This window comes from Porites lutea, chromosome 4, assembly GCF_958299795.1.
Source record: "Porites lutea chromosome 4, jaPorLute2.1, whole genome shotgun sequence".
Lineage (NCBI taxonomy): Eukaryota > Metazoa > Cnidaria > Anthozoa > Scleractinia > Poritidae > Porites > Porites lutea.
In genome coordinates, this window is record NC_133204.1 from 28,947,680 (window position 1) to 28,973,286 (window position 25,607).

The 25,607-nt window shown below is 40.5% G+C and overlaps 2 protein-coding genes and 3 pseudogenes across 2 annotated transcripts; all 5 read left to right on the forward strand.

Annotated features, from left to right (window-relative positions):
• The window catches only part of LOC140934509 (uncharacterized), a 37,310-nt pseudogene extending 12,091 nt beyond the window's left edge, over positions 1-25,219 (forward strand).
• LOC140932907 (uncharacterized) lies at positions 1,003-1,782 on the forward strand (annotated as a pseudogene).
• Positions 2,614-4,190, forward strand: LOC140932908 (uncharacterized). The gene is made up of 2 exons (XM_073382402.1): positions 2,614-3,274; positions 3,667-4,190. The coding sequence occupies exons 1-2, from the start codon at positions 2,614-2,616 to the stop codon at positions 4,077-4,079; spliced, it is 1,074 nt and encodes a 357-aa protein (XP_073238503.1). The 3' UTR covers positions 4,080-4,190.
• LOC140932909 (uncharacterized) lies at positions 7,321-9,059 on the forward strand (annotated as a pseudogene).
• On the forward strand, positions 20,699-21,435 carry LOC140932910 (substance-P receptor-like). Its single transcript, XM_073382403.1, has one exon. It carries the CDS (start codon positions 20,779-20,781, stop codon positions 21,433-21,435), a length of 657 nt encoding a protein of 218 aa, XP_073238504.1. The 5' UTR covers positions 20,699-20,778.
• Positions 25,220-25,607: the final 388 nt, after the last annotated feature.

The window sequence follows — 25,607 nt, forward strand, 5'->3', positions numbered from 1 at the left end:
TTATTATGGTACATATTGTAAAAGTGACCGTCTAATAGTAACGTAACCGCCTAATGGAGGTGACCGCTTAATTCAGTTCAGTTTTACAGTAACTGAGGGAAATGATTTCCGGGATATAGTCAAACCTCTTCTGACAGACACCTCTATTTCTTACAGCCCACTTGCTCCCAAAGATAGTACACTTCATACAGTTCCTATCGGTATAATAATGGACACCTTTATTGTGCGGGCTCCTGACATTGTCCCTTTGGTGTTCGCACCGTAAAGAAGTTTCCATGCATTCCCTGTGAAAGATATAAAGTAACTTAGCATGATAAATACAACTCACAAATACAAGTTGTTAAAACTGTACGAGGGCAGCAAATCAACACACTTCGAAATACTCTAGCCGCCCTCGTCGCATCGTGTTCATCAGTCTTCGGGTCTTATCGACCAAGCTATCTTTCATTACTTGACTATTCAATGACTCTGAATATTGGTGTTGATTTTAGGCACGTGCACTATCCCCCTTTAATGTAGAGCCAACACTGGCAAAGCTCTACAAACATTAGCAACCAGTTTGATGGAGTGACGTACACGCACATACAACATTACTAATGACGGCTAACCAACAGTGGTTTACGCAACACAAAGAAACGCACAGTGAACAACGCAATATGATGGTCACTTGACGGGAGACCACAAAAAAATAATAATAATAAAAAAATAATAATAATAATAATAACTATAAACAAGTACTACTGACGAAGACTAAGACAAAGTGAATTTTGCCGTTTTTTCGTTGATAATTTTCACTGACGCTTTTCTTTTTTGTTGTTGTTGTTTTTTTTCTTTGCTTTCTTTTTCTGTTTCAAAATCACGTTTATATTTTCTGTTCACCTTTTGATCTGGATTTTTGCACAGATGAGTAGATTATTTGTCGTTTATTCCATTGAAATGGACGTTCTTTTCACACCGTGTTTGGTATGCTTTAATGATTTGATTATAAGCCACAATTTAACGATGTTGCTTTTGTTTCAGGATTTGCGTATTGCTACAACAGTAGCCGTAGTCATTGGCCTTTTTTGTCATTTGCTGGACTCCATTTTTTGGTATCAACTTCGCGTTCGCGGAGTGGCCACACTGTTCAAGAGAGCTGGTTTTCCAGGCCTTATGACTTTGCCAACGTGGATTCTTTCGGTAAACAAGTGGCTTCAGTACAGGAATCCGGTTTGAAATCCCGTCATTTATGGCTTCCGCAACAAAGATTTTCGGCGAGCGTTTCGAAAGATTTTAGTCGGATTGTGCTGTAAAAAGGTGCGGCTGTCAGATTACAGCAAGCGCGCGTACGGACGCACGGTACAAAGAGCTTACTTACGGCGAGAATCAAACTTTGAAAACTCGCGATCAGTCATTTTCCCTCTCAACGTACTGCTTGGAATGTTTGACATGCAGGACAACCACCCTAAGGCGATACAAAGCGGACGCAGCAAGCCGATTAAGCTTAAATTTACACCAAAGAAAAGTGTGGCAAATGGTCTGCTATCGATAAACGTTGACGCCTTTCGCACTTCAAATAAATTTACTTTCAGTACGAGTGTCTGGAATTCGTCTTCCGAGGCTTCCGTCTCTCCAGCGGAGCTTTGTAACACTGCCTTCGAGGAGGACGATCAAACCGATATCTGCCCTATTGATCAAGCGATACCGGTGAGAGATTCTAACGATAACATCTCCTCAGAATCAACTAATTCTATGTATATAAGAGTTCCTCAAAAGAAACCGCTTATATCACATTTTTTATAACGACAGATAATCCCTCTTATCTAATGTTTTTGTTACCTAGCAACCCTTTCAACAGTTTCATATAACCTGAATGTAACGCATCTACCATAGCAACCATTTAAATTTTCGCATTTAGCTGCCAGCCTTCCAATTCCAACAGTTGAAGCGTCAGGGTCTATATCTAGAAAAGTGATCGCGTGATAAAAACGGTTACATTTAACGTTTGAAATTTAAATTTTTAAGAAATTTTAGAATGAAAAGCGCGCTTGCTCTCAATCGCCTACAACTCTTATACGAAACCTAAGTCACACGGAAGCTCGCGCTACAATCTCTGGCTTTCACATGTTCGATTGTACCTAAGAATGAACTTGCGTCGATGTCTGCATGTAGAGACAAGTTCGTTGCGCTTGTTCAGTGTTGACATGTGAGGCCTTCAGATTAAAAAGAACTTCTCTGTTGTACATAGATTGCAACGTTTTGTGAGGTTGGTGTAAGATTTTGCTTTGGCGAGTATTTTCCACGTGATACTGAATTCCTTATTTGCTTCCTTTAGCTGTCACAGGTACTTGCTCAGTTCAGTCTCATTCCTTCTCTTTTCATGTCTAAATGACATCAGGTGGTTTCTGTATCTTGCCTTGAACTGAGTAGCTGTGAGACCGATGTATGTCTCTTTTTCGTCTCCGGTTGTGACTAGGGACCTTAAGCATCGACAACGAAATACATGACGACGACGTTTGTAACCCAAGGAGGATTGGGTCGAGGCTTTCGTTCTCGGCGGGAAAAACGAAAGTTAAGCAGTGTGTTGTTTTTAGGAGACGACGATTTCTGGCTACCTAACAAGTAGCTCTAGCTATGGCTTTCAAAAACGTCCGAAATCTGCTTCTAATTAATCACAACGATGGCTTTATCAATGATGATGAATTTGTTGTTCTGTACGACCTCTATGCATCGAAAAAGCTCGAATTTCCTTACGATTCGTACGCACCTTTTGACCTGGAAGAGCTTGATGAGTCTGAGAGTTTTGCAGAGTTTCGCTTTGGAAAACGAGATATACGAATTCTGAAGGAAGTTTTGCTAATCCCTGACACGATTACCTGCAGTCAGCGCTCTGTTTGTGATGGACTAGAAGGTCTCTGCATGCTGCTAAAGCGGCTTTCTTACCCATGCAGATATGGAGACATGGTCCATAGATTCGCTAAACCTGTTCCAGTTCTTAGCATGATCACCAATCAAATGATTGACTTTGTGTATAATGTTCACGGGAACAGAGTACTAGACTGGAATCATGAGGTCCTTAGTCCTGTCAACCTGCAGACTTATGTCGATGGTGTGACAGCTAGGGGAGCCCCACTGCCCAATTGTTTTGGGTTTATTGACGCTACCATTAGGCCTATATCAAGACCTGGAGAACATCAGCGACTTATTTACAATGGGCATAAAAGTGTTCATGCCCTGAAATTTCAAAGCATTGCTTTGCCAAATGGCTTGATCGGAAATCTATATGGCCCAGTTGGTAAGTTACAAAACAGTACAGACCACCAGCTTTAAAGCAGGGATGTGACCAAATGTTTATTTTTGTAGACCTTGCACTTATTTTAAAAAAGGGAAAATATTGAAAAAAAAATTAAACATTTTTCAAGGCTACAGGACAGGCTAAATTTATTGATTTTCTTATTCAGTAATGATTACCAAGGTGAGATCACTTCAACAGGTTATTGGGAGCATAGCCAGAGGGAAGAGGGGACTGTCCCCCCCCCCCCCCCCCCACCCCTGAAATAAATATAAACTCAAGATGAAATTAGGAAAAAGTTTCTGAAGTACTCATATAATCAACAGCTTATGTAACCCAATTGTCAGCAACCTTTACTCTTACACTGATACCTACCATCACCTACCTATTTTTAGAAGGAAGAAAACATGATGCAGGAATGCTTGCTGATTCACAGCTACTACACGACCTTCATCAGTTTGCCTACAATCCAGTTGGCGAGGCAGTCTGTGTTTATGGTGACCCTGCCTACCCCCTTAGAGTGCAGATGCAAGGACCCTTTAGATATGGTGTATTGACGCCACAAATGCAGCAGTACAAAACAGAGATGAGTGCTATTAGAAGTTCTGTTGAATGGCTGTTCGGAGATGTAATCAACTCGTTTAAGTTTAATGACTTTAAAAAAGATCTGAAGCTTTTCCTCAGCAGTGTTGGAAAGATCTATGTTGTTTCTGTCATACTGCGTAATGCAATGACATGCTTGTATGGTAACATGACCTCAGAATTTTTTGACCTTAGGCCACCTACTCTTGACACATACCTTGGCTAGGAAACCACACTATTGCCCAGTTTACAATGCCTTTGATAAAATATGTATCAAAACCTTATAACTGCAGTTAACCATGGTAGATATTTGTATGCTGATAAGTCAAAGACTATTTCTCACACCATTGAACTTTTTAAACAGAAAATGAATAATAATAAAATTAAGCACAATTTTATTTCTAAAAGTTTTCTATTTTTCAAGAAATGTTATTGTAACTATTGATTTATTTCCCAACTTTATTTTCCATTTTTCAGAAAACTGTGGTTAATTAACTTAAATTAATTTTATAAATAGAAATAAAAGAGACTTATCAAAAAAAATTAAGCACAACATTGCAGAGTCAGGCTATTTTTTGGAATTCCTTTATCAAACATTTTACAAATATAGGAGCCCAAGGGCCTGTTTGTTGGAGGTTGGGCTGGCACTAACCCAGGATGTTTACCGTGGTGACTTAATGAATTTTTGAAGAGTCAACCCTGGGTGAAAGCTACCCCAATCTAACATGACTGAATGAAGATACCCATGCTTCTTTTAGAGATTTTGCCTTGATGATGCTCGAAATTGGCTCAATTTCTAGAGTGGATTCACTAAATGTAAGAAATACTATGAGCTAATTACATATAAGCACAGCTAACCAAACAATAGAAAAGAATAGACCTAGCTATAAATACTATTTTTAAGATTTATTTTGTGCATTTAGTGACTGTACATTAGGGGAAAGTTTGGGCATTTAGGCCCCTTTATACAGAAAAACCATCTGTCTATTAGCAAAAACAATGTTTTATTTCTTCTTGAAACTTTACAAAACTCTCTATAGAAAAGAAATATAATTACATCCATCAACAATGCTCTTGTAGATAACTAAAGTCATAACAAAAGTCAACTCAACAAGTTCAGGGCTCTTCCACATTCATAAGGTTCGAGCTTAATGCTTTTTTATATTTTCTATCAATGCAATAAATACATTATTTTGCTGGTCAAGCATAATTTGAAGATTTTGCTGTTGAAGCTGCTGCTGTTGCTGCATCGTGTTGATCAGCGCTGAGAACATGGTCTGTTGCTGCTGCGCAGCCCCCTCTTGTCTAGTTTCTGCTAGATCAAGCTCTCTTTTTCTGATGGCTAACTCTTCCTTTTTCAATTCTCTCTCTTTCTCTGACTTCTCGGCCAAAAATCCGATTGCATCAGAGGTGCTCCTCCTCAATTTAGCTTTTTTTGGTTTCTCGCCACTATCATCGCTCTTTCTAATTGCAATTGTCTGAAGAGCCGCCTGTCTGATTTCCTCTGCTTTAGATTTTTCTTTCTCATCTTTTGCCTTCCTCTCGTTTCTCAGGGCGTCACTCTTTTCTTCTGCGCTTTTCTCTCGCTCTCGAATTTCCTCCAGCAAGGCATCGAGCTCTGTGAGCTCGGGGACATCGATCCCAGATGCTTTCTCTTCTTTTCTTTTCTTTAGTTTGTGCCGGGAGATCAGGAGTGCTTATCGATCTCTCACTGCCCTTGCTGTAACCCTGAATTTTGGAGTGTTCAGAGAATTCAATTAGGCTGCGATGCTTTCCCATACTTTCCCTCTCTCGGTGCTTTTCGGTTTAAAATTGTAAGGTTCGCTCGTTACAGCTTCGCCAAGCATCAAGACATCATGGTCTTCCGTCCAAACAAAATACCTGGACTTACTCGCTGTCAAAAGAACACGAAAATATATATTTTTATAGCAAAACTGAAGATTTATATCTTGAAGTGCAACTTAGAATTAGTACAATGACATGCAGGTCTAAAATAAGAAGAACATGACTTCAAATATCCCAAAATTCCCTTTATAGAGATCAGTACAGAAAAACTTACATTTCTTTTGAACGAGTTCTTGCTCGGCTGTAGAAATGTGGCCGGCTATGGTTTCGGATGCTTCTGAAAGAAAGTCATTTTAGTCTGTTAAAAATAGCTAAACTGTTAAACATTTGACTTCCGCTGGTCCGAAAATAATACATCAAACAATCATTATACCAAAAGGTGGAAACAGGTGATTATCAGCATGAAAAAGTTTAGTTGTTTACTTACGTTTTCACCAGAGCGAAAATTTGCTCAGATTCAGTCGTCAACGAAGGCTGGACGACGTTTTGACAACCTAACGCATGCCCAGAAGGTTCGCGCGGGAAAATTTCACTTCCGGTCGGCGTCGTCGTCCCATTTGGTCGTCGATGCTTAAGGTCCCTACAGTGGCTTGGTACACGACTTCACTCACCAGGCATTCTCCGTTTAGCGGGCAGTCTTCTTTTTCCCTACAGCTACACGTGTTCCCTTCGTTTTTCTGTGGCTGCGCTGTTTCTGCAATCTTCAAAAAGTCAACCAGTGGAAGAACACATCCTCTGTTCTTCAATGGTTCAAGCAGCTGACTAATAAAGGCGACTCAGCATTTATCTGTTTTGACGTCGTAGAATTTTACCCCTCAATTACCGAAGCCCTCCTAAAACGCGCCCTTGACTTCGCCTCTGAACACGTGAACATTTCAGCCAACGAACGGCAAGCAGTCATCCATTCCAAGCACTCCCTGCCATTCAGCAAAGGCCAACCATGGGAAAAAAAATTCAACATCAAATTTTGACGTAACCATGGGAAGCTACGACTGGTGGGCTGTTATCTCCTGTCGCAGCTAAAGCAGATCCCTGGCATCGAAATCGGCCTTTACAGAGATGACGGGCTTGCCGTACTCAATCAAACACCAAGGCAGATAGAGAGAGCAAAAAAAACAAATATGCCAAATATTTGCGAACAAAAACCTGAAAATCACAGTTGATGCAAACAAGAAAGTTGTTAACTTCCTAGATGTAAAGCTGGATTTAAACACCGGAAAATTCAAACCATACTCCAAACCATCCACCACCCCGCTTTACGTTCACAGCCAATCGAACCACCCACCCAACATCCTCAGAAACATACCCGTAGCAATTAACCGGCAGCTATCCAGCGTTTCTTCCGACCACGAGGTTTTTAATGAAGCATCGGCTCCGTATCAGGAAGCATTACGAAAGAGTGGCTATGCTTTTAAACTAGAATTCAAGCCACCACCACAGCAACCACCATCACAGAAACGCAAACGACAAAGAAATGTTATATGGTTTAATCCACCATATAACAAAAGCGTCAAATCAACATCGGACGTGCGTTCATCAGCCTCATTGAAAGATCTTTCCCAGCGGGCCACAAACCGAGGAAACTTTCCAACAGGAACACCATAAAGTTCAGCTACAGCTGCATGCCCAACGTCAAGCAAATAATAGATGGCCACAACAAAGTCATCCTGAAGATAGCAGAAACAGCGCAGCGACAGAAAAACGAAGGGAACACGTGTAGCTGTAGGAAAAAAGACGACTGCCCGCTTAACGGAGAATGCCTGGTGAGTGAAGTCGTGTACCAAGCCACAGTCACAACCGGAGACGAAAAAGAGACATACGTCGGTCTCACAGCTACTCAGTTCAATGCAAGATACAGAAACCACCTGATGTCATTTAGACATGAAAAGAGAAGGAATGAGACTGAACTGAGCAAGTACCTGTGGCAGCTAAAGGAGGCAAATAAGGAATTCAGTATCACGTGGAAAATACTCGCCAAAGCAAAATCTTGCACCAACCTCACAAAACGTTGCAATCTATGTACAACAGAGAAGTTCTTTTTAATCTGAAGGCCTCACATGTCAACACTGAACAAGCGCAACGAACTTGTCTCTACATGCAGACATCGACGCAAGTTCATTCTAAGGTACAATCGAACATGTGAAAGCCAGAGATTGTAGCGCGAGCTTCCATGTGACTTAGGTTTCGTATAAGAGTTGTAGGCGATTGAGAGCAAGCGCGCGCTTTTCATTCTAAAATTTCTTAAAAATTTGAATTTCAAAACGTTATATGTAACCGTTTTTATCACGCGATCACTTTTCTTGATGTAGAGCCTGACGCTTCAGTGTTTTACACTTAGCCAACAAATCCACTTCATAGCTCATCGATATGTAAATGTACTCTTAAGGCTTCTATAACCAGACTTTCTTCGATGAAGTGCTGTGAAATTAGAACAATAATTTATGTGGATACGTACAGTGCGTATTAAACAGAACAATTTCATCCAGCAAATATTCAATAAATCAATACAAGGACTCAGTCTGGACAAAGGAAAACTACTGTTTCCACCGTTTTTGAAATAAAGTGCTAAAATAAACTTTGATTCCCTCTTTCAGCACAATGGAGTGGACAAATCAACATGACACATTATTTTTGAGAGAGGTCAGGGGATCAGATCTTTTTGAAACCAGAAAGGGGAGCCCTGAGAGAGGAAAATTGTGGGATGAGATTGCCACAAGACTCAATAACCTCACCCAATACAAATTCAATGTGAACAAAAGGTCGTTGAGAGACAGGCTCAATCTTCTAATGTCCAAATTCAAAGCAAAACATGGGAAGGAAGAAAGAGCAAGTGGTATTAGTCCAGAAATACAAGAGATAGATACTGTGCTGGAGGAGCTGTGTGAAAAAAGAGGAAGAAGCTAAAAATAAGCCTTCAACTGGCAACAAAAAGCAAAGCCTTCAGAAAGAGAAGGCAACAGCTCAAGAAAATCAGTTCAAGGCAATGGAGACCATGGGAGAAACTCAAAAACGGGTAGAGAAAACAAATGGAGTGGTTCCAGCAAAGAAAAGCAGGAAAAGTACAGGAGATGCTATTGGATACTTGCAAAAGAAAGCAGAAGAAGAGATGGCGTTAAAAAGAGAAGAAATTGAAATAAGAAAGCAGGAAGAGGCAAGAGGATCTCGGATATCGGAGCAGCAAACAGAAATGCAGCAAGATATGCTAAAGATTATTCAGCAACAACAAGAAGAACAGCACAGACAGCAGCAAAGAAACCAACACCAAACATTACAGTTTATGCAGTCTATGTTAAACCAGCAGCAGCAATCACAAGCTATGTTAGCTTTGACTGAGAGGCTGGCTCCCAAGGAAAAACGTTAACACTTTTTATTGCAACTTTTCTTTTTCAACTATTGCATTATTGCAGTTTTCTCTTGTTAGTGACATAATTTTACATTTAACTGTTCTTTTAACTCCATTTCTGCTAGAGTGGTAGTTGATTGTTGAGTTATCATTATCATAATCACATTTTTTCTTTAGTTTCATTGATCCAGTTTCAATTTAGCTGTATTATGCATGTGTCAATCAGGTAATTACCCTATCAGAATACGAGCTATGAAAATATGTCATATATTAAATTCAGTCAAGTGATTATTGAAAGCCCTGACTACATTACAATGAGAGATTTTAGTCTAGATTAGGGAAACCGGGAATTGCCACTAAAAATAAAAATCAAATCGACAAGTTTGAATTTACGCAACTCAGCCGAAAAGCTACTCTAGGATAGTGGCTGGGGGGATTTAGAAAGTTAAGTCTAGTATAGGGTAGCAAAATTCAGCTGAACTAGCTCTGGTGTAGGTTAAGGGTTCCAGGGTCCCAGCGGCACACCCCCACACAAAAAATCCTAAAGTACCACCACCCCCTCCCCCCACCCCCCAGGGCTGATTCTGGGAGGAAAGTGTTAACCTGTTAACCAGTTGTTTGACTATCACTGCTTCAGTGTATATTCAGGCAGTAACCGAATAAATATAGCGAACGTTTTTAGGTCATCTGAAATACTCCTGGAGGCTTGGGGGGGGGGGTCTAATTCTAAAAATTCTGAGGTTTGATTACCATATAGGCATTTGAGGGCATTTCGCATCAGAGCACATACGACATATGTTTTACCAATATTACTTAAGCCAACTTTTAGGTTCTTTTTAAAATCCAGGAATTTAAAATAGTTTAAAATGTCTCCAAACAGCCACTCCACTGACACTCGAATAGAGCTCATGGATCCACTGAACATCTCCATCTGAGGTCTGAGAGCAACACCTTGGAATGGTCCTTGCAGGTGAACCCTGAAGGGATATGCAGGATCCCCATATATGCATAGAGGCTGACTTCCTGTCGAAAATGCATGACGTTCCAAGTCATGCAAGAGACGAGATTCTGCCAGCATACCTGCATCATGCCTTTTGCCCTCTGGAAGAAGAAGTTAAAAGTATTAGGTTTGTTTCATGGAATATCATTGTTTTTCGTCATGCAACGCTTCTGTAAAATGGTGTCATGAGATCAACCTTTCATTGCCCTGATCTCTAAAGGCGTTTGTCGTAGATTATTTTATAAAATAGACACTTGAAGGGGAAAACAACTACCCTCCGAAAATGTGTTTGTACCTTTTGCGTTTGAGTTGCTCTTTTCATAAACCTGACATTTATTTATAAATAAGAGCAAGTTAAAAATATCTTTACCTACGGGGCCGTAAAGATTTGCGATCAATCCATTCGGTAAGGCAACAGATTGGAATTTAATGGCGTACACTCGTTTATGACCATTATACAACATCCTCTGGTGCTCGTCTGGTCTGGCTATAGGTCTCACAGTGCCATCAACAAAGAAAAAACAGTTCTGGAGAGCAGCCCCTTTAGCGTGAACTGATCGAGCATAAGTATCCAATGCAGGTGGGTTAAGCACTGCGTCATTCCAGCGGGTTATGCGATCTCCATGGATGGTGTAAATATAATCAATCAGGTGATTTGTGACCATGGATAGCACCGGTACTGGTTTGCCGAAACGAGGTACCATGTCGTCAAATCTACAAGAATAGGCGAGCCGTCTTAGGAGTATGCAGAGGCCTTCCATTCCACTTACTATGCTTCCCTGGCGTAGTTGTTTGAAGGATGGTGGGATCTGCAAGGCTTCTGCCAGAGACGGAAGGTCTTTTTTCTCAAACCTAAATTCGGCCTTACACTCTGCCTCACTCATGTTGTTCAGGTCAAAGCAAGGGTACTCGTAGTAAGGAAAACTTGGATTTCTCGACGGAAACATGTCGTAAAGGAGAACAAAATCTTCATCGCTGATCAAATTAGCGTCGTAGTAAAGAATGAGAAGTTGTCGAAAATCTTCAAATGCGGCCATGCTACGAACCAAAGCGATTGAATCTCAGAAAGTACAGCCGATGTACTCGACGAAGTCGCGGACGCCGTCATGAGAATCTTAAGCAAATTAATTTTGGCGCGAGAACGGCAACCTCTGGCCCAGTCCTCTTGGGCTGTCACGTCGCGGTCACCGCGAAAACGTCCGCATCTTAAGCTCCCTATTTTTGATTGCGTGACAGTGAAAGCCCCCAGTAGGAAAGTATTTACATTCTTCTAATTTCTATCTAAGTTAGACTACGAGTAGTTCCCCATTTTCCCTCAGGGATAGTAGAGCGAGGGAAACGCGAGCACGCGTGAAAATCACCCCATGCGAGAAGAGGCAACACGTGCGTGTTGCCTCTTCTCGCGTGGGGTGATTTTCACGCGCGCTCGCGTTTCCCTCGCTCTACTATCCCTGAGGGAAAATGGGGTCTACTCGTAGTCTATATCTAAGCGATCTACCAAATTTCCTAAATACCGCGCGTTCAACCGACATTTATGCTAAGTGATAAATATATGAATTGTCTATTATATGTGGACGATCTAGTGATCTTCTCTAGATCAGCAAAAAGCCTTCAAATAGTCCTGAATAAGCTGGAATCTTTCAGTGACAATGCCGATTTAAGTGAAAATTTAGACAAGACAAAAATTATGATTTTTAATAACTGTGGTAAGTCTTTCACAACTACTGGTTCAGATACGGTGCTGATGAACTGGAAAACGTCAAATCCTACAAATATCTTGGACTCGTAATGAGTCCTTTTGGAAACTTTAATTTCGCTAGGCATGAGCTGGAGAAAGTTGCACTTAAAGCACTCTATAAATTACGAAAAGAGATGGGAAACCACTTCAGAGAAAATATAAACTTTACTAACATAAACTTCAACGATGAAGTTATTTGATGCACTCTTTTATGCGAGTGAAGTGTGGGGGATTGATTGCAATGGACAATTAGAAAAGGATCCAGCAGAATTACTTCAAAATAAATTCCTAAAGTGGTTGCTGGGAGTTAATAAATACTGCAATAACAATGCGTGCATGGTAGCCTGAGTATCAGGCCTTCGTAAGGGGCTAGGGGGTAGGAAATTTTAGATGGGGGAAGGGGGAGGGGGGAAAGCGAAAGGAAGTTTCTCTCCTTCAGCTCTCTCCCTTTTTCGATTCCGTCTTTCCCCTTTTTCCTAGAAACGCCTGATACTCAGGCTACGTGCATGGCTGAGACAGGAATGTTCCCAATGAGAATTGAAGCCCAATGTAGGAACTTTAACCTTAACCAAAAATGAAAACAAATCTATCCCAAATAGCATACAATGACATTAAATGGAATGAAAATAAAGCTCTCTGGAGCAAAAAAAATCAAAAGCTTATTGGAACAGATAGGATTAGGAGAACTCTGCGGTGCGGACATGGAATCGTAAACATGATCAGGCAACGACTTAAGGATATGGAACTACAAAGATGGCTAAGTGAAATAAATAACGACACCAGTGTAAGAAGAGATTTCTCATGAATTATTTATTTGCCTCGAATTTCTTATCTAGCTTTTAAACATTCCCTTTGAAGTTGTTTCAGCTGTAATTTACATTGAATTTGCATTGCTATGTTTTAGTTCTCTTAAATTTACACAATTTACTTCAATGCTTACTTTTAAACGGATAGTTACTTTCTGAAGAATTATACAGCTTAGTTACCTAATAACTGGATCTTTTTCCTATTTAAATACCAACCGTCTTAGCTTTTAGTTGTGACATTTTGAGGGATCATGAGCAAAGGAAACTCGAATTCTTTTACACAGCTTTCTTTGTAAATTTCCTAAATTCACTTGCTTGACTGACATTTAATTTTGAGTTATTTAGTTTAACATATGGATTTTAAAATTGAATTTACCCAGATTTGTTTTCGGTGTTCAGCTGATTTTATTCAGCCTTCTTTCCTTTTGTTTTGTGATGTTGTAATAATTTGATCGGTTAAATATGGCACTGTTATTCCTGTTTTTCGATTTACATTGACACGGGAACTAGACCCATTGAAGCGCACGTCCTGAACGTCCCCAGGGTAGGAAATTTGACTCTGCCACTATCTTGGAAAGTGGAGGACCAGGGAATGAGTGATAAGAGGTCTGAAATCTTAGAAAATACCCCGTAGTCATTTGGATGACTTTCCCACATTTTGATGCGTTCATTTCTTTGTGAAGGATGGCAGAACGAAACTTGCTTTTTTAGTTTTTGAAGTTGTCTCTCAGTATTGAGAAGCAATACTTGCACAAAGTCTCATTTTGAAAATATGCTTTCTACGTACATGTTTCCACCAGATGCTGCCCTGCCACAAGTTTAATTTTTGATAAAATGCATCAGTCGATTCCAGCTGCGCCCAGCCCCCTCCCCCCCTCTCCCGGGCTCACCCCCGGGCACTGGCATTTGTTTTGCCTAAGATGGCAAATCCCCGGGGGTGAGGACTCTTGAGCTGTCAAATCCCCCGGGGTGGGGACAAAACAAGAGGGCAAATGCCCCGTCCTCCGTCAACACCGTAACATTTTTCATTGATTGCACTGTCGAATAGTGCCATTTTAAGCATTTTAATGTGCGATTGCAAATGCCCGGCGCCCGGGCAGGGCAAAATTTGCAAATGCCCCACCCCCGGCACTGACAAGGCGGGAAAATGCCTCGCAGCAGTAGCCCGGGGGGGGGGGGCTGGGGGCAAGTGGAATTGACTGATGCAAAACGAAAGATAAAAAATCATACATAAAGACATGAAAGATTCCTGGAATTCTGTGTTAGATTTGCTACTATACTCAAAATGTCCAATTAAATGAAATTCTGGACCACGGGTACAAAACAACAGCCCTAAGACATTAACCCTTCTTGATACTGGCATGTCAGTCATGTTCGGGATGGCATTGCACATTTTACATTGCTGCAAAAACTGTGTGAAACAATTCAAACGCACTTTCGGGAGTATTGCATGTGTGTTAGATTTAAATTACCAGCTACACTAAATATCCAGCTAGAATATGTCTTCTACACTTGGGGAAACGCACAAAGTTTGTTGACACCATTATTTTGTCACCAAGTAATTATTTCTGTCTGGAGACGCTCAGTGCTGCAATAAAGACTGTTGTGAGTGCCTATTAGTTTGCCCCAGGGATGGGAATTTGACTCAAAATAGAGACCCAAGGGTGGGGAAATTGACATTTGAAAACTGAAAATGTCAAAATGTCAAATATAAAATGAATGCAAAATACTTAAGAGCACTGACGATCTATCTACTATTTAAAAGTTTGTTTTTTCCAAAGCTCTATTGAGAGAAACTGAGCAATCAGAAATCTATTGCCGGAGATGACAGTTTGGAGAGGGACAGGGGGATTTACGTTGTTGCCGCGGTGTGTACTGTCGCAATTTTTAATAATCATCGCACTTTGTAATACCTGTCGCAATTTGTAATAAATCCATCGCACTTTGTAATACCTGTCGCAATTTGTAATAAACCGTGTCGTACTTTGTAATAAAAAAGGTGTCGCTCATTTGCTTTCCGCGGAGTTGCGGTGAATAAAATCCCACCTTGCGGCGGTGCGGTGTTTCTGATTTTAAACTTACGGTATTCGATGAAACGAAACAACTCGCTGACACTTTGCGGTGTTGTGGTTTATCATATGGCCGTAGTTACTAAAACGGAGGAGCCCGGGCTCCTGATAAGCACCACAACAAGATGAACTTAACCCTATTCAGGTTATGGGACTCTTGAGGTCCTCCTCACTTAAAAAAAATCGTTTAGGTCTCGACCGCCAAACTTAGCGACATTTCCAAGAAAGTATTTGGGAACACTTCAAAGTTGTCGTAAGTGGACGTCAACATTTCTATTACCTTGGCAACCGAATTTGACGGTCAGGTTTTCCAAAATTTGCATTTTTCATAACGAAGATTCATTCTCCCTGTGTGATCCATTACACAAAACGTGTAAAATACGTGCAAGGAATTCCGAGATAATTTTACGCCTTGATATCTTCCCCCAATAATAGCTAGCATTTTTGTTTGTTCTATATTTCTCTTGGTTTGCAGTTTCAAATGCATCGTTAATTAACAAATAATGTTCACATGAATATATAAATTTGAGACAATAACCACTGAATGATACATGTAAAAGACCAAGCAGTAAACGCAATTTAAAAAACTGACAAAAAGACAGAAAAATGGATTGGAAGACTTATCATCCTCACATTTTTTTTTGTATAAGTAGACAATGTTTCATAACAAAAAATCTGAGCTGCGCGACAGGTGCTTGAAGGGAAGAAAAATGAGAAATTGAGGCCCCCGCCTTAATTCAGCCTTCAAACGCATACTTCCCATCAAACACATGCTGCGAAGCCGAGGCTAGGCCACAGTGCATGATAATTTAATGTTTCTTTCATACAATTGTTGAAGTTTTCCTCAATAAATTTCACACACGTTGTCAAACAAAACCAAACATAAGGTTTGATACAATGTAGGTCGATTATCACCATCACGTAGCTGTAACTGTTAGTATTAGTACTGACCACATAAAATCAGCCCAAAATATCTCGACAACAACTAATTTTTTATCAGGTGCACAGCTGTAATAGCTAATTATTAACCTATAAAATGGTGCTAATTCTTGTTTTTCATATTTAGTTTCATTTTGCCAGCGCCAACAAAAGACGAAACGATCTGGAAAGGCAGGTCTCCATTTCATTCTGTAGGTATATTAAAAGGCTTTATATGTCACTTGCATTTTTACTTTTTGTGTAGAACAATGAGGTACATAGAAATAGAGTTAAAGGTATTTTGAGGCTCTATTTTAGCTCAAGTGAGAGATTTACTTGATTAGAAAAACAAAAATATATAAAAAACATTGCTCATGCAGTGAAAGATCTCATATAGGATACTCTGGTAACTGAGCGGACAACTCTACTTACAGCTAGCCTGGGTAGCTGGCGGAACTGCTTTGCGCGCGCGTGTGAGAGTATTTCAGGCGGCGAAGCCCCATTCACTGCCAACTTCGTAGCTCCTCTGCCAAAACTTTGCTGCTTGAGCGAATGATCCCGCCAGCTACGCAGGCTACTTACAGCAGCCTTCACAAAACCGTGTTACTTTCATCTTCCATACAATGTCAGTCTGTATTTTAACATTCCCGCGCAAACGACCTGCCCCAGTTACGGACACCTTTTCGCGTCTCGAGGGTGTCCGCTCACGAGAGCTTCCACTGTATTAAATATTTTGCTCATATTTAGAGCTACAGGCGTAGGTATCAGCAAGTTACTAAACTTGATGTAGTTTGTTGTAGAAAAGTGCACTTTGCCTTGGAGAAAGTCGATAAAATCAATTTTCGCTACCGAAAACTTCAGAACAACCAAAAGGTAAATACAACATGACTGGTAAAATCTATCAAAACTTTGCTTACACGAAAAAGGGAAGAAGTAGGGGTGATATCCCCGATAAGTTGATTTATAAAAGACTCCTACTACTAGAAAAATTATCTCAAGAATTAATGACCTGAAAGAAGAGGTACATTTTAGACGGGGATTCCCCTTCGACTGACCGAAGTTCTTAGCTAGTCCTTAATTTTGGCTTAAAGTAGCAGGGGTGATGAATCAGGGGAGGGGGGGGGGGGGGGAGCCTCTTCCCATACGTTCTCTTAAATGAAATCCAAACGATGTTCTCACAACTTGCAAAGCGATCACCAAGGGTCTTGCCAGCGGATTTATGTACTGATCATTTGCATTACTTCAAAAACAGTAGATCATCGGTCTTGAGAAAGAACAAAAACGTGGTGGTCGAAGACGGGACTGTTTCTCACTATTATATTTTGGTAATTCGCAAATTTATTGATTTTATGTCGCTTTTCAGACATAGTGTGTGGTTTTCTTTTTCTGTTAAACAATTTTCCTCTGCAGAGTTTGGAATATGCAACATATAGCTCCGTATAGCTGCTAAGAAACGCCGAAGAGGTGAGCTATCGAGCAGTGTTTTGCTGCAAACCTTAGGAAAGTTAAAGTCGCTTCAAGGTACAGAGCTTTCAGTAGTAGTTGTGATTTGTTTTAGGGTCGTTTTTAATTTTAACTTTGGATTCAAGGTGTTGACTGATCGAAATAAACGAAGTTAAATGAAGTGTTAATTTTTAGTCAGTTATGATATGTAGAGCAGTAAGCTCATATTTATAAACTCTCTTGAATATACTTGCTTCCGAAAATTTCCGAAAATTTCCAAAATTTGACACTTGGTCCAGTAATTTTTATCCGCATCAAGTTATCCTTGTCCGGCAAAAGTGAAGTAAGCTATAAATAAATCCATCGAGCGCGTTGTTGTTGGTTAAGATCTAGCACGGCTGCGTTGTAGTTTTCCCCGCATTTCAGTACCGAAAGACAAATACGATATGCAGAAAAACAATGATGCATGATATGATTTTTTTTTCAATTTTTTAAGCATTTTTGATTTCCTCTGCTGGTTCGCTTCTTGCTTCTAAAAAGTCTAAAAATATTTGTGGGAAAAATACTGTAATTATCCGCTGACCACCACGCTGGGTGACCGCTTTGCCAGTTGTGAGAACATCGTTTCTCGGTCCCAGACCTCGTCTCTTCCCTCCCAACCCCTGTGATGATGAATGGTCCATTAAAATTTTTAACTGCTCGCGAAATTTTACCTTTGCTCGATTTGCTCGCAAATTTAAACGAGTGCTCGCTTGCTCAAGCTCCCCAAATTTTTGCAGTTGCTCGCAAGCTCGCTTTCTTGTCAGTATTGCTCGAAATTTTGTAAATCCTTCTTTGGGTTAAAGTAAATGTAATTCTGTATGGTGCTTAATTCCTATAAATATGGCTATCAAGTTCAGTGGAAATGTACGCGATAAATGACAACGATAGATAATAAATTAGCTAATCTATCTATATATGGTTATATATGATTGTTCTACATGGTTGTTCTTCTTGTGATCTTTGCTTTCTGATCCGTACGAACACGTGCATGATGAAGTGAAGCGAAAATGTGACGTCATTTGGCATCAAACGCGACTGTAATTGGTTAGATCTCGATAAGGTGTCACTCAAACTAGCTTCAAAAGAAATTGGTGCGTTCTAAATTAAAACCCCGTTTTAAAATATTTTCTGTTTTTTTTTTTAAAGAAAAGGATTTCCATATGGATTGCTGCAAGCGGAAAATATAAGAACTGCTCGCTGCTCGCGAGTTGTACTCTCTAAACTGCTCGCTGCTCGCAAAGCAATTTTTTTATTTCTGCTCGCGCTCGCAAAAAAATCGCAGTGCTCTGCATGATCGCGAATGCTCGCAAAGACCATTCGCCACCCCTAGTAGCGATAAAAATAAAGCTATGTGCTACAGTTTAGTTTTTCCTGAAACACAAGCTATAAGATATTTAAGCAATGTGGTAAAACATATGTATAACGGGAACTGTCTTGAGTATCTTAATTTGGGCTTCAAACGAATTTCCCAAAGTTAACGGGCCCGGCTATCCACATTGGCAGACAAATTAGGAATTCTCTTTAAAACATTTCAACCTTACATTGTATGGTTATAATTCTTGCTTTGAAAAAATTATCTGCACTGGAAACAATTTACTTTAAACAGCCTGCCATATCCGCCAACGCTGGAAAGAATAACGGCTTTAAAACAAATGACTGACGGGAAAAAACGCATTTTCGTGATTTAGTCAGTTCTTTTCAGCAAGAGCTGTGTTCAGTCTTTAGCCAAAGCAAATTTTGTCCTCGGCGCCTTGGGGATTGTTCCGTCGCAAACAAAGTTTGAAAAATGACCGATTTATCTAAGGGCCGATCCGGATAAGCAGACAAATTTGGAATTGTCTTTTAAACCATCCTAACCAAAAACTCTATAAAAAAGTTTATCCGCACTGGAAGCTATTAACTCCTGAAAAACTCATCAATATTCAGTAGATATATTGTGCAACTGACTATCACCATCTGCATCATCTGCAAACTGAAAAGGCAGGGGTCATTAGGCAGGGGCACCCAACGACGACTTCCCTCTAAATACGTTGAAAACACTTTTCAGGCTATCCAGAGTAGTTTTAGATCTCAAGAAATACATTCTAAGCGGCGGTATAAAATTGGATTCTGTTCGGTCACCCTAGGGGACTTTTTCGTCTTTTCGAAATTGCAAGGGCTTCAGAATTATTTTCCCGAAAATTTAGATGCAATTTATCCTTTTACGAATGTGAAAAGTTTTCTGATTCCTCTCTCAATCACATTTTTGAATCCGAAAGTTTTAGGTTTCGTTTTTCTACGAAAAACAGCATTACTTGTGGAGTGAAATGTGACAAATTAAGCTTCAGAAAATCATAGGGGATTTATGAAAAAAGTTTCGAAAATTGTACATTCATGAATGGAACGGTTATCGAGAAATTTTTAGCCGTCCTCAAGTAATAGAAAAAAACTCTAGGCAATATTTGCTTCTCCGAACAGATATTTTACAGAAAACAGTCGTTGGGTGCCCCTGATTTGGGCTTTGAATTCGGCATTGGATGATTGAAATATATAATGAGACATCTATTCGGATTAACATTTTATATGAAGCTTATAAACATGAAATGTTTTTATTATACCTGTCCTCCTAATTTACAAACAAATGAAAAGTCAAAAACGTGACAAAATTTAACTTCCTGAAATCAAACAAAACAGAAAACCGTTAACCGGTCAGAACTTATTCTTAAAGGAGATTACGAAGAATGCACCAAACCGCAGTCCACCTAACCATTTCCACAAGGAATGGGCGAAATGAGTCACAAACAACATGATTAAATTCTAATCAGTTTGCAATTCCGTGAAAGTTATTAGTGTCCATTACGTGGCGTTGCAGTTAGATTTAGCGACCCGCTCTACTCGAGGAAACCGGTTAACTGTGAAATTTCTTTCATTCAGGAATAGCTCAATTCGGCGACCCAGGGGTGGTCAGTTGGGTCAGGAAAAAAGCGCAAAAGTTTTCGAGAACGGGCTAGGGATCGCGCCCTGGGGATAATACTTATACGAACCAGTTCCACGACGTATTCAAATGCTTGTCTGTTTTTTTGTGCCCAATCAGAGGCCAGCATCTATCGGGCTACTTTCCTGATCTCATAAAAAGGAGTTCACCTGTAAACTCGACTGTTCGCCTTGTACCAGTCTGGCTCGTGCAGGATGAGAGCTTTCTTCAAGCAGAGTCAAGCAGTTTCAGCGGAGCCCCCAAAGTTTACTCTATCAATTTCATTCGATCCTATTGTATCACTGAGGAGAAAATTTTAGCAAATTCACAAACTTTAAAGAGTCTTTAAAGGGCGAAAAAATTCTCCTGCATGTGCCTAACGAGGTATGCCGAGCAGTCTTAAATAACTCTCGTGGTGAGGCGGAAATTATATTGTATCCATGGCGTATAAATGTTGGTTTCAGCCAGGACTTGGGGATATACACAGGGGTTTACATTCATGGGTGCTAATACGTTATTTCTTTAGCTTACATTACATTGTACTAATAATAACGTTTTCTGGGGCCTTTCAACGGAAATCAAATTTGGATACACCACGGAAACCAAAGTTGGATTCACCTTTGCGTACATAACGATCTTTATAATATCGCTGTTCGGCAATTCTGTGGGACTACAGGTGGTGGTGAGAGCCAAAACACCTTCGAAACGAATCACTTATCTGCTGATCAAGAACTTGGCAGTTGCTGACTTAATTCTACCCTGACAGAAATGCCCAACTCTGTGTGGATCATGTATTTCGATTATAATCGCTGGTTCGGTGGAACAATGGGAACTATCACGTGTAAACTGTTTTCCTATGCCATACTTGTCTCCATCGCCGCTTCTGTGATAACATTGACTATTATCTCCATCGATCGCTTTTTTGCTATCTATTACCCTCTAAAACTAACCGTCTTCCATAAACATAAGACGATCACAATGATAATATGGTCCGTCTCATTACTCGCTGGTTCACCTTACTTATTGTTGCTCCAAGTCGAGAAATTCCGCGACCATTATGTTTGCCTCCTCGTATGGCCATGGTCCAAGAACATCATAGAAACATATCTCGTCATGAAAGCTTTTCACATTTTCGGCTTTATTGCCTTTTATGCACTTCCACTGTTAATAACAGCTGTAGTCAACTGCCTCGTTGCTCGTAGAGTCTGGTTTCACAAGTCTCCAGGGAATGCTTGCAGTAACAGAAGCTCGACAGCCGCGAAGCGGAAAGTCATTCGAATGTTAGCTATCATCGTGGTCGGATTCGCCTTATGCTGGCTACCTACATACATAAATCACTACTTCATTGTTTTTTCAGGCAGCTGTTTGGGAAGAGATGCCCATCGCGGTTTCGACTTTCAATTTTTGGCTGGGGCATGCAAATAGTGCAATAAATCATCTCTTTTACATCGTTTCAAACAGATGTTTTCGTAAAACATTTCTGGATACTTTGACTGTGCTATTTGCATTTCCTTGTCGAGTTGTAAGTCATTGCATGTCCTATTTTACAGAGGAACCATTAGCCGCCATGCCTGCCCCAAGAAACGAAGCACCTAGACAGCAAAATGGAGGGGGAAGGTACATATTAGGAAGGAGGGAGAACTCGGGGCGAAAATTTAGAGAGGAGGGAGGGAAATGAAATGTTGAGAATAGGGAGATATCGATGAGAAGGTAACTTTATGGCTTTCCTTTAACTTGTGTCATGACAAGGGATGGGGGAACAGGGAGAATGATTGAAGTACACTGCAGTCCCCTTGGATGTCCTGGGACTCCTTTGGTCGGACTTTAACCGAGGACTTGCATGGAATCAAACTTTGACATATCTCAGGTTACCAGGTTTAAAACTTGGCAACGACAGTCACAACACACGACTCCTACAATGAGTCGTAATGGAAGGTATCTGCTTCCCTCTAACTAATAGGTCTCTAAGGGATTTTCCCTTGCGATATGATGAGGGGAGGCTCCCTGAAGATTTCTCTTAGACGTTGTTAGTTTTATATAAGGTGTCATCTTCCCATTGTGTCTTCTTCAGTGTAAGTCAGAAGCCAGGTGGTATTGTCTGTACTGTGTAACAAAAGGTAGTAGTTTTTTTTGACGTGCAGATTTGTTGCTCTGTTAGAGGGTTGTTTTCCTGTCGGCTAAACTTAACTCAGAGAGGTACTTTCTCACAATAGGGACAGGGTAGCCTCTTTCTATCAGGCGATTTTCGAAATTTTTTATATTTTCCTCCAAAGTGGTTTGAGAGGAATCAGTCCTTAGACGCCTGAGCGCTTCTCCTTTAATGAAGCATTTCTTCACGCCTGGAGGTTGACACGAGTATTTAAAAGGCTTCTGTTTGGCTCATAGGCACCTGGTTGGTTTAAAATCTGTTTGCCCGTCTAGGACTGGTTCCTTGTTGAATCTAACCCCTTTGTACACTTTTGTTTCTAAGAAAGTGATCTCTGTTTCTGACATCTCAGCCGTGGATTTGATAGTAGAGTGAAAATTATTTTCCTTTTCCACGATTTTAGTTCTCTATTTTGTCTAGACTTGTGTTCAATAGAGAAAACAAATCGTCAATACATCTGTTCCAAAAAGAGCTGTTCAATTATACCCTGGGAGCCCAGAGACATTTTATGCGTTCCCATGGCTTTTTCATGGATCTGTAGGTAGTTGCTTGACCGCAAAATTGGAACAAGTTTTCTTGAAGTATAAGATAGAGCATTCCTCTTAGATACTTGGTAGGTAACCGGGGGAGGAGGGGGGGGGGGGGAGGTACGTGTGCCTCCCTCTTCCCCAAATCCTGACCCTATTTCAGACTAAAAAATGTTATTTTCTAGACCCGTTTTTAGACCCGGCCTCTTAACTCCATACCCGTTTTCAGTCCTCGTATAGGTAGAATTTAGACGAGCTCTTAGACACAACCTCTTCAGTAAGGGCCAATGTTTACTATAGAGGCTTTGACTGGCAAGCACCTTGTTTTTACTTTGCCCAGGCCTCTGCTGACAATAATTATCATGATAATTGTAGAGCTCACGGGGAGGCGCAGACAGATACCCAGTGTCCTGGCTGGGGAGGGTGAAATTTTTAGTACCAAAGACATTCTTAGCTGTGGATCTGTGGACACTCACTGAAGCCATTATTACATAAATTCAGTCAGATGTAGATTTGTCCTTTTTTAGGGTGAAAACTAGTCTGCGCTTGTTCCTGTTTAAACAGCCGCTAGCTGAACTTGCAATTTTATTCAAATTGTAATGCTTTGTACATGTACATAATCGCTGCTTTGCTGACCTGGCTTGTCCTTTATTTCAGTACTTTTTAAAATAGCAACAGTACCAAAAGACTTCAAGTTAAAAATAGATTTTGTTCTTAGTTTTCATTTAATTCTATTAAGCGATTTCTCTTTGGATTTCTCTTGTTCTCTTTTGTCTTCAGGGGTTGTAAAAATCACATATAAGTAAGCTAGTTTTTACTGTTTTTTATTAAATTGCTGATTTCATCGCGGATTTCACAGCTGATTACATTGCTGATTACCTTGCCGTGTATAGCCAGGGTTATAACTAGTTAATTTACCGAGAATGAGAATAAATGCTATTAGAACCAAAGTCTAGTTCTGTTTTATCCACGGCCTTACCAGTTAGCAGTTTGATCCCGATCCCGTAACAGAGAAGTGACGGCTCTCCACCGCGTGCACCCAAAGCGAGATTTCCCCCAGTTTTATCGAGCGTTAAGCACCGATTTCTCACTAAGCCTCCAATTTGTTTCAAAGTGGAAAAAACCACCCTTCCCAATATACATATTACAAAAAAGTCATTTTACTTTATTATCCTTGTTTGTTTGTTTTTGTTTTTCGCCAATTAACATGGAAATCACTAAAAATGAGATTTGCAGCTTTAACCCTCGGACGTACAAGGAGGGGGAGGGGGAAGGGGGTGACGTACAAGTAGCAGATGGTCAAGCCAATTTTGGGTGAAAATACATGTTTTCTCAACTTGTTTCAACAATAAAAGTAAATCTTGTAGCTAAAATCATGCAAAGTACTTACTAATTTTTCATGTAAAGCACAAAAAAATAACATTTCTCGCGGTTTTAACCTGTTTTCTAATTTCTGGTAAAATCCAAGATGGCGGCCAAGATGGCGACCGTTGTTGGTGACTTCAGAGGCCTCCAGCAGCGCCACCACCACTAAAATGTACCTCATCTTGTTTTTCAACTAAAGGGAAGATCATTTCAAAATACTGTAACTTTTCTTTCAGGATTTGCGTATTGCTACAACAGTAGCCGTAGTTATGGGCCTTTTTGTTATCTGCTGGACTCCAATTTTTTGGCATGAAATTCGTGTTCGCGGTTTGAATAGCCACACTGTTCAAGAGAGCCTATTGTCCAGGCCTTATGACTTTGCCAACATGGATTCTTTCGGTACACAAGTGGCTTCAGTAGGGAAATTTGGTTTGCAATCCCGTCATTAATAGTTTCCGCAACAAAGCTTTTCGGCGAGCGTTTAGAAAAATTTTACTCGGACTGTGCTGTAAAATGGTGCGGCTCTCAGATTACAGCAAGAGCGCATACGGACGTACGGTACGAAGCACTTACTTACAGCGAGAATCAAGCTTTGAAAACTCTCGAACAGTCATCATCTTCCGTCCCAACTTACCGCCTGGAATGTTTGACATGCGGGACAGCTACCGTAAGGCGATACAAAGCGGACGCAGCAAGCCGATTAAGCTTAAATTTACACCAAAGAAAAGTGTGGCAAATCAGTGGTCTGCTATCGATAAACGTTGACGCCTTTCGCACTTCCAATCAATTTACTTCCAGTACGAGTGCCTGGAATTCGTCTTCCGAGGCTTCCGTCTCTCCAGCGGAGCTTTGTAACCCTGCCTTCGAGGAGGACGATCAAACCGATATCTGCCCTATTGATCAAGCGATACCAGTGAGAGATTCTAACGATAACATCTCCTCAGAATCAACTAATTCTATGTATAAGAGTTCCTCAAAAGGATCGGTGGATAGCGACCAAACCTATGTTCGATTTTCGAATTCCAAAACCAAAGGAAAGGAGAGCGACTGCAAAACCGTTGCTAACGTTGGTTCTGTGTTGAACAGGGAAAGGTCATTATCGGAGATATTTCTACCTACGACCAGTGCAAAAGACAGTCTCAAAAGAAAACTGCGGCCGTCATTTTCTTAGAAATACTTCACGGATAGTAAAGAAAACGTTAACCTTGATCTATACACTAAAACTCAGTCAGCATTCTGTGCTAATCACAGCACCGAAACTGCCTTTTTGCGTTTTTCTAATGACATAAATTTGGCCCTTGATAATCACGATCATGTTTCCTGGTATTGCTTGACTCATCGGCTGCCTTCGACACGATCGCCAAAGGTGTCCTGGTCAAAAGATTACACACCCGTTTCGGGTTGAGGATTTCTGTCCTAGCATGGAATGAATCGTATCTGGCTAATCGCTTGCAGTCAACTGTCATCAGAGATGTTCACTCTAGTCTAGCTAACTCACTCTATAGGGTGCCCCAGGATTCGGTGCTGGGCCCGTGGTTGTTTTCCCTCTACGTTGCGTC

Bases quoted from the DNA above. Each gene is read 5' to 3' on its own strand.
- LOC140932908 (XM_073382402.1), top strand. From the start codon at position 2,614: ATGGCTTTCAAAAACGTCCGAAATCTGCTTCTAATTAATCACAACGAT. The intron at 3,275-3,666 runs GTAAGTTACAAA...ACCTATTTTTAG, and splicing joins AAATCTATATGGCCCAGTTG to AAGGAAGAAAACATGATGCA.
- LOC140932910 (XM_073382403.1), top strand. From the start codon at position 20,779: ATGCCCAACTCTGTGTGGATCATGTATTTCGATTATAATCGCTGGTTC.